Source organism: Myotis daubentonii, chromosome 15 (genome assembly GCF_963259705.1).
Source record: "Myotis daubentonii chromosome 15, mMyoDau2.1, whole genome shotgun sequence".
Classification (NCBI taxonomy): Eukaryota; Metazoa; Chordata; class Mammalia; order Chiroptera; family Vespertilionidae; genus Myotis; species Myotis daubentonii.
This window is the reverse complement of record NC_081854.1, coordinates 2,663,058-2,672,606: the sequence shown is the minus strand read 5'-3', so window position 1 is coordinate 2,672,606 and position 9,549 is coordinate 2,663,058. Positions and strand designations below refer to the sequence as shown.

Sequence of the window (9,549 nt, the reverse complement as noted above, 5' to 3'; positions counted from 1 at the left end):
GAGGGGTGTGCAGGGGGCAGCCAATCGATGTTTCTCTCTAAGCAATGTTTCTATCCTCCTCTCCATTTCTCTATCTAAAAATCGATGAAAACGTTTTTTTAAAAAAAAGAGGGAAGTATGATGATGCAGTGAGGAAGTTGTAAGACCCACAATGTGCAAGACATGAGGGACTAGCCCTAGCTGGTTTGGCTCAGTGGATAGAGCATTGGCCGGTGGACTGAGGGGTTGCTGGTTTGATTCTTTCCACCCCAAACAGAGGGAGTTCTCTTTTTTTTAATCTTCATTGTTGAGTCTTACAGATGTCCTCCATTTCTTCCCCCCATTGCTCCTCTTCACCCAGTTCCCGCCCAGCCCGGCCCCAGGCTTTTACCACCCTATTGTCTGTGTCCATGAGCAATGAATATATGCATATAAATTCTTTGGTTAATCAACAGAAAGCCAAGTGCACTTGGCCTTAAAGGCTGAGAAGCAATCAGAAAGCCAAATAGACACTGACTCAACAGCTCCTTGACGGAGCACCAAGAAGAGAGAGAGACACACACACACACACACACACACGCACGCACGCACGCACGCACGCCAAGTCCCCTCCATGCTCTCATGACCTCTTGGGTACAACCACATCTTGAGGTTCTGATGGTGGCAAACCCTGGGGATGGCCAACTGGTCGACCCCTGTCCTGACCACTTTGTAACTTCTGAGCCCGTGGGAGGGGTGGGAGTGGCCTGTGGACAGCCGGGACCCAGTGCAGCGGGAATTTCTTCCGGCTGTGCCAATCTTCTACCAGGATGCCCGCCAGGAGTAAGAGAATCACAGCCCCGAGGCATATCCGGACCAGGTTCCCCTTAGTGTAGTCCTGATGGGCAAGGCCTGGGGAATGAAGAGAGATGGGAGCCTGCTGTCGTGGGCTTCTCATAGCCGTATTCCCTCACCTGAGGTCCTGTTACTCTCTGCTAGCTGGGATGCCAACCTCCTTCCTGGAGGGCCCCTCCCCTCTCCCCCGGGGTCAATAAGCCCAGTTCCCTGAGTAGAACCTCTTCCATCATCAGGCCTCGGATGCAACCCGCCCCTACACAGACACTCCCCGGCTATTTGGCAGATTGTGGAAGAATAGGCTACTATCAGGGGTGGAGGTGGAATGGATCTTACTCTGATCTTCCAGAAGACCTCAACCTTCCCAAGTCTGAGCTCCATATACTATTACTTCCCCTCCCCTTCACACTGGGTGTATCAGGGCCCAAGATCCCAAAGCTATGGCTTCTGCATTGGGAAAGCAGTGAGCTTTAGATAAAGACACAGGAGTGGGGATAAGGAAGGTCCAGAGAGGAGGACCACTTACTCACCAGTTGTAGAGCCTGGCCTCTTGGAAAAGATGGTGGTGTCCCTAGAAGGTTCTGGGATAAAAAATAAAGAATAGGCTGTTGAATATCAGAGGGAAGGTGGGAGTGGGTGGGTGGGTGGGTGGATAGGAAGAGATTAGCCAAAGAACTTGTATGCACAACCCATGGACACAGTCAGTGGGGTGGTGAGAGCCTGGGACAGATTCGGGGGTGGGCTAGAGGGGGTAGATGCGGGGTGGGGTGGGAAGGGGACATATGTAATACTTTTAACAATAAAGACTTAAAAAATCAGCCCTAACCGGTGTGGCTCAGTGGATAGAGCGTCAGCCTGCGGACTGAAGGGTCCCAGGTTCGATTCCGGTCAAGGGCATGTACCTTGGTTGCAGGCACATCCCCAGTAGAGGGTGTGCAAGAGGCAGCTGATCGATGTTTCTCTCTTATTGATGTTTCTAACTCTCTATCCCTCTTCCTTCCTCTCGGTAAAAAAAATCAATAAAATATATTTTTTAAAAAGACTTTTAAAAATCAGGAAAAAAGACACACAGGTGAGGAGAAGGAAGGTCCAGAGAGAACCACTTACTCACCAGCTGTAGAGCCTGGCCCCCCTGAAAAGATGGTGGTATCCCTAGAAGGCCCTGGGATAAAAATATTTTTAAAAGAAAGAACAGAGAAGCATGGAACAGACTGTCAAATCTCAGAGGGAAGGCGGGTGGGAAGAAGTTAACCAAAGACCTTGTATGCCTATATGCACCACCCATGGACATAGTGGACAGTAGTGTGGTGAAGGCCTGGGGCAGGGGCAGGTGTGGGCTAGAAGGGGTCAATGGGGGGAAGGGAGGACATCTGTAATACTTTCAACAATAAAGTTTTGGGGTTTTTTAAGGGGAGAGTAAAGGGATGGGGCCATCTCCTCTACTCTGTCAATGTGAAAATTAAACTAGCAATGGCCCTGGCCGGGTAGCTCAGTTGGTTAGAGCATCATCCTGATACTCTAAGATTGCGGGTTTGGACCCCAGTTGGGGCACATACAAGAATCTATTGATGGCCCTGGCTGGTGTGGCTCAGTTGGTTGGAGCCTCATCCCATGCACCAGAAAGTAGGTTTGATTCCCAGTCAGGGCACATGCTTAAGTTATGGGTTGAATCCCTGGTCAGGGCACATATAGGAGGGCAACCAATCAATGTTTCTCTTTCTCTCTCTCTCCCTCCCTCCCTCCCTGTAAAAATCAATAGACATATCCTCAGATGAGGATGAAAAAGAAGGGGTGCATGTGTCTTGGACCCCAGACACTAAGGTGAACCCCTTAGGACTTACGTGTTGTAGAGGAAGGTGCTTCTGTGGGTGGCTGGCTCGGTGTCCCAGAGGTCCCTGAGAAATCAGAAAAAGAGGGAATTCTGTGGCCTGTTAGCTGCGTTTTCTGAGCAAAAGACACTTCTGCCACCCAGAATCCTCGCCTGGAAAATGAACACAAATCTTACACCGCTGGGTGTTAAGTAGCATTTCCGAGGCCCCCCTAACCTGGAGAGCATTGTGCTCAGTGAAATAAGCCCGTCAGAGAAAGGCAAGTGCCATACGATCTCACTCGTGTATAGAATCTAATGAACAAAATAATAAACTGATGAACAAAATGGGTCCGGAGGCGTGGGTGCATGGAACAGAGTGACAGATCTGGGAGGGAGGAGGGGGAGATTGGAAGAGATTATATGCATATGTACATATACGTACCCCAGGGATGTAGATAATAGTGTGGGGAAGACCTAGGGGAAAAGCCGGGGCTGGGAGGAGGGGAGCAAAGGGGGGACACCTCTAATACGGTCAGCAATCTATATATATAAAAGCCTGAACGACTGAACTTCCAGTTGACCAGTCACTATGACGCGCACTGACCGCCAGGGGGCAGACGCTCGATGAGGAGCTGCCCCCTGGTGGTCAGTGCACTCCCACAGGGGAGCGTTGCTCCGCTGATTTTGGGGTGCCAGACACCCGGCTCATGGCTGGCGAGCACAGCTGCGAGCAGTAGCAGCAGGCGCAGTGGGGCCAGGATGAGCTGGAGCTGCGGGCGCCTGGCCAGGGCTTGGGCTCCTCCCTGGCCGTCTGCCGCTTTGCACATTACCACATCCCTCAGGGAATGTCAGACTGCCACAGGCCAGGGGATCGGGGTGAAACCGGTAGTCCGACATCCCCTGAATGGTCCTGGATTGCAAGAGGGTGCAAGCCAGGCTGAGGGACCGCACTGGTGCATGAACCCATGCACCGGGCTCTAGTCAAATAATAAAGAGCCCGGCCGGTGTGGCTCAGCATTGAGCATCAACCTATGAACCTAAAGGTCACGGTTCCGTTCCCCGTCAAGAGCACATGCCCGGGTTCCCGTCTCGATCCTCAGTATGGGGCCTGCAGGAGGCAGCCGATCCATGATTCTCTCTCATCATTGATGTTTCTCTCTTTCTCTCTCCCTCTCCCTTCCTCTCTGAAATCGATAAAAATATATTTTAAACATAAAAGACTCCTGGGAGAGAAGAAGCTCTGGCGTTGGCATGAAGTCCACCCTTTGCACCTCTGGGTCCCTCCCCTGGGAGCTTGCCTCAGGGTCTGCGAAGGCAGAGGAAGGAAGGTCTGGCCTGCACCCCCTTACCCGTGACCACGAGCTCCAGGGGGTCGCTGGGGGCGGACCACAGGTACGGGTTGCTGCTGGAGAAGCCGTAGCACCGGTAGGTCCCGCTGTGGGCGGCCGTGACCGTGATGATGGGGTAGTTGGCCCGGTCCCACCGCTCAGGGCCCTTGTAAGGCCCAGTGTCCCCCTTCTTGTACAGAGCGTATTGGTCAAAACCGTATTGGCTCCGGCACTGGAGCGTCACGTCCCCTCCGAGGGACACCTCCGGGCCAGGCTGGGCCGAGAGCGTGGGCTTCTCATAAACTCCTGTGAACAAAAGAACTCTGGGATCAAAGACAGCAGCTGTGTGGCTCCATTGCCTAAGCATCGTTGCGTGCGTGCACTGCCCATCCATGTTTCTATCTCTCTCTCCCTTTCCCCTCCTCTCTGTAAAATTTAAAAATGTGCAAAGTTGCCATGACCGGTTTGGCTCAGTGGATAGAGCGTTGGCCTGCGGACTCAAGGGTCCCAGGTTCGATTCCGGTCAAGGGCATGTACCATGGTTGCGGGCACATCCCCAGTGGGGAGTGTGCAGGAGGCAGCTGATCGATGTGTCTAACTCTCTATCCCTCTCCCTTCCTCTCTGTAAAAAATCAATAAAATATATATATATATATATATTAAATGTACAAAGTTAAACATCATAGCCCTGGCCAGTTTGACTCAGGGGATAGAGTCAGCCCTCAGACTGAAGGGTCCTGGGTTTGAGTCCGGTCAAGGGCACATACCTCAGTTGTAGGCTGGATCCCCCAGACCTGGTCGGGGTGCATGCGAGAGGCAACCAATCAATGTGTCTCTCTCATCTCTCTCTCTCTCTCTCTCTCTCTCTCTCTCTCTCTCTCTCTCTCTCTCTCCCCTCTCTCCCTCTCTCTTCTTTCCCTCCCTCCCTTCTACTCTCCCTAAAAATCAGTGGGAAAAATCAGTGTTAATCCTTGGGTAAGGATTAACAAAAAGCAAAAACGAAAGAAACTTAAACCTCATGAACAAATCCTAGTGAACGCCACTGTAGCTACACCTTTGCCCAACGGGTCACTGTTTCTTTTGTGCTTGTTCCTTCTTACTGAATGCATTGGGGTGACACTGGTTATTGGGGTGACACTGGTTATTGGGGTGACACTGGTTAACAAAATTATACAGGTTTCAGGTGCACAGTTCCGCACAACTCATCACCTGCACGCGGCGTGGTGTGTTCACCACCCCAAGTCATGTCTCCTTCCATCACCATGTATCCCCCTGTGCCCGCCTCCACCTCATCTCCCCTCCCCTCCCCTCCCCTCCCTCTGGCAGTCACCACACTGTGGTCCGTGTCCATGAATTTTTCTCTTTCTTTTTCTGTTTTTGCTCATTCTCTTCACACACACACACACACACACACACACACACATACCAGCTGCTCTCTCTCTAGGAATCTGTCTCTATTTTGCTTGTTAGTTCATTTTGTTCATTAGATTCCACATATGAGTGAAATCATCTGGTACTTGTCTTTCTCTGACAGGCTTAGGTTACTGGTTTTTTTTAAATCCTCACTGGAGGGAGGAAGAGATAGATAGATAGATGAGATAGATGGATAGAGATAGAGATAGAGATAGAGATAGAGATAGAGATAGAGATAGAGATAGAGATAGAGATAGAGATAGAGATAGGTTGAGAGAGAGAGAGAGAGAGAGAGAGACAGAGAGAGAGAGAGGGAGAAACATCAATCAGTTGCCTTCCACACCTGCCCTAAGTGGGGATTGAACCTGAAACCTAGATATGTGCACCAGACAACGCTCAACCAACTGAGCCACATGGGTTGAGCTTCACTGATTTTTCTATTATTATTTCAGAGAGGAAGGGAGAGGGAGAGAGAGAGAAACATCAATGATGAGAGAGAATCATGGATGGGCTGCCTCCTGCAGGCCCACACTGGGGATTGAGCCCGCAACTGGGCATGTGCCCTTGACTGGAATCGAACCGTGACCTCCTGGTTCATAAGTCGATGCTCAACCACTGAGCCACACCGGCCGAGCTCACACTGGTCTTTGTAGCAGCTATTGCCACTAACATATTATTTACCTTGAGACCTGAATTGGGGGGGCACCTCCCCAAAATTTAGCACATAAGCCCAGTGCCTCACTGCCCAACCCTAGTCCCAGCCCCTGGAGACACTGAGTTGACCATAATCATCTTCCCCCATTCACCCCCTTCGAGCCCAAGAACTGAGCACCGTCGGCCTTTCCGCCCCGTCCTGCCCGTCCGTCCGCCCAGTTACCGGTGGCCACCAGCTCCAGCTGCTCGCTGGGCAGGGACCAGCGACTGCCGTTCTGGTAGGAGCAGCGGTACGGCCCGGCAGAGGTATGCTCCATGGCCGGGATGCTGAGGGGAGGCCACATTCATGTACTTCCCGGACCTCAGCTTCTCCAGGCGGTACAAGTCCACGCCGGGGGGGCCCTGGCAGCGGACGGTCACCGGCTTGCCCAGGGGGACCAGGGGGCTGGGCAGGGCCCGGAGGGTGGGCTTGGGCAGTGGCCCTGGGAGGAAGCAAGCAGAAGGCCGTGGGGGTCAGCCGGGCCCCGGGCCCCTCCCGCCCTGCCCGCTCACCTCGCCAGCTGGGCCCCAGAGGAGGGGTCCCCACTCACCGTCCTGAGCCTGTATCACCTGCCGCAGACACAGCCCTGGGGACAGAAGGAAAGGACCCAGGGCTAGGGCGTCCGGGGACCCACACTTCCCGGGGCTGGACGCCAGGATGAGGTGTTGGCGTGCCTTCTAGACCTCTCGTCGGCGTTGTTTTGGGAGATACACAGGCCCCTAACTGCAGCGAAAGGCGCTAACATGACAGGCCTCTACGTTCCATGTATAGGAAGCGGCCATCTGTCCAGTGACAGGAAGTAAAGTAATGGTCAGCAGTGGCCGGGGGAGGAGAGGGGGAGGGGGGTGCTATGGACAGGATTCCTTTATTGTTGTTGTTGTTAATCCTCACCCAATGATATTTTTTCCCATTGCTTTTTAAAAAAATATACATTTTTTATTTCAGAGAGGAAGGGAGAGGGAGAGAGAGAGAGAAGCATCAATGATGAGAGAGAATCATGGATTGGCTGCCTCCTGCACGCCCCCCACTGGGGGTCGAGCCCACAACCCAGGTATGTGCCCCTGACCAGGAATCGAACCGGGACCTCCTGGTTCATGGGTTGATGCTCAACCACTGAGCCACGCTGTCAGGCTCCATTGCTTTTTAGAGAGAGGGGAAGGGAGGGAGGAAAGAGAGAGAGAGACAGAGAGAGAGAGATAGAAACATCAATGATGAGAGAAAATCATTGATTGGCTGCCTTCTGCATGTCCCCCACTGGGGATTGAGCCCGCAACCCAGGCATGTGCCCTTGACTGGAATCGAACCCAGGACCTTTCAGTCTGCAGGCCAACACTCTATCCACTGAGCCACACCAGCTAGGGCTGGATTTTTTTTTTAAAGATGTTGTAGTGGGAGAACGTTTAAGCCGACACTAAGCATTTCTGTTCATGCCCTGCCCGGGCCGTGAATAGACTAGGAAAACGCAGACACGTCACCCCCCTGGGTCCCACCCACAGCTGGCCTCTGGCTCTGAAATCCATCGCACGTGCCGCTTTCAAACAGTTACCTGCCTGGTACCCACTGCCGCCCCTCAGCGTCTCCCAGGTCCACCCTCCGGACTCACCGAGACAGAAGAGGGCAGACCGAGACGGGAACATGGCTCCTGTGCCCGTCCTGACTCCGCAGCCCAGAGGGAAGCCGTGAGGGGCTGGGGCAGGGACACCGGACGGATGGACGGACGTGATGATGGAGAAGTGCCCTCCCCTCCCTCCCCCCGCCCGTCCGGCCTTTCCTAATTGAGACTTATCAGACCGGAGCTGTGCCCCCCGGGAATGACTTGCACACAAGCTCCAAGGACCTCACTTATCTCCTGCCACCAGGCACTGTCCGCGGGCCAGTCTCCCCATAGACACCCTGGCATTCCCTGGAGGTGTGCAGATCAAACCCCCAACGAGCCCTGGCCGGTGCTGCACAGTGGTTAGGGCGCCAGCCCCAAGCGCCTCGGGGCCAAGGGTTCGATTCCCGGGCAAGAGCACACACCTGGGTCACAGGTTCGATCCCCAGCCCTGGTCGGGGAGCGTGTGGGAGGCAACCGATCGATGCGTCTCTCTCATATTCATGTTCATGTTCCTCTCTCTCTCTCTCTCTCTCTCTCTCTCTCTCTCTCTCTCTCTCTCTCTCAAAATCAATGAAAAGCCCTGGCCGGTTTGGTTCAGTGGATAGAGTATCGGCCTGCAGACTGAAGGGTCCCAGGTTCAATTTCTGTCAAGGGCACATGCCTGGGTTGCAGGCTTGATCCCCAGTGAGGTGCATGCAGGGGGCAGCCAAACCATGATTCTCTCTCGTCATTGATGTTTCTCTCTCTCTCTCTCTTTCTCTCCCTCCCTCCCTCCTTCTCCCTTCCTCTCTGAAATCAATAAAAATGTATTTTTAAAAACTAAAGAAAAATGACCATATGGTGGGTGGTCTCCTGATCCCTCTCCAGCCCCAGGACCTCGCAGAGGGTCGCCGGGGAATGAACCCCAGCATCTCCACTCTCCTCCTTCCACAGCCTCCCGTCACCTCCCCAGCGGCCTTCACCAGGTACAAGCCGGAGAGGGACCCCGAGGACAGGAGCCCACACCTCGCGCTGGACGGCCAATGGCCACAGGGGGACACGCTCAGGCCGGGGCGGCCCGGGGCTCTGAGCCCTTCACCCAGGGCGACCTCAGCCCTGCTCTACGGGAAGGGGGCGTCCCCTGTGCAAGACAAGGCTGCACCCCAACCCACATCCCTCTGCGGTTTCCGCCTGCGGCTGCCTGCCCGCCACAGACACGGGGGCCACCCGGGGCGCTCCCACGGGGCCTGTGTGTGGCCAGGGGAGAGGGAGAGGGTGCCCCAAGGCGGGCGGAGTGACGTCAGGACGGCCGGCCGAGTCTCACCCGCAGAACCCAGCGGAACCGCTGTGGACGGAGCCGCAGCCCCAAGTCCAACCTGACCACTTGGTGACTGTCTGGTCACTACGCTGGACCCATGTGCGCCTACACGGGGCTGCCGGCTGGGGCGGTGCCTACAGTTCTTCCCTCAGTGTCTTCCTCTGCTGCTGTTCATCGTGGTCACCTGAGGCTATTTTCCATCGATTTTTATTTTTTAAATATATATATTTTTTTATTGATTTTTTTACAGAGTGGAAAGGAGAGAGATAGAGAGTTAGAAACATCGATGAGAGAGAAACATCGATCAGCTGCCTCCTGCACACCCCCTACCGGGCATGTGCCTGCAACCAAGGTACATGCCCTTGGCCGGAATCAAACCTAGGACCATTCAGTCCGCAGGCCGATTCTCTATCCACTGAGCCGAACCGGCTAGGGCTTTTAAATATATTTTTATTGTGTTTTTTTTGTTTGTTTGTTTGTTTTTTTGTTTGTTTTTAAATATATTTTATTGTCTTTTTTACAGAGAGAAAGGGAGAGGGATAGAGAGTTAGAAACATCGATGAGAGAGAAACATCGATCAGCTGCCTCCTGCACGCC

General features: G+C 53.6%; 1 protein-coding gene across 1 annotated transcript; it reads right to left on the bottom strand.

Moving 5' to 3' along the window:
- Positions 1-455: 455 nt before the first annotated feature.
- On the bottom strand, positions 456-7,710 carry GP6 (glycoprotein VI platelet). The gene is given in 9 exon segments (XM_059665746.1): positions 456-870; positions 1,344-1,394; positions 1,925-1,975; positions 2,655-2,708; positions 3,973-4,257; positions 6,242-6,353; positions 6,355-6,500; positions 6,609-6,644; positions 7,662-7,710. Coding segments are annotated over 9 exon segments (1,041 nt in total). The 5' UTR covers positions 7,696-7,710; the 3' UTR covers positions 456-598.
- Between the last annotated feature and the right edge of the window lie 1,839 nt (positions 7,711-9,549).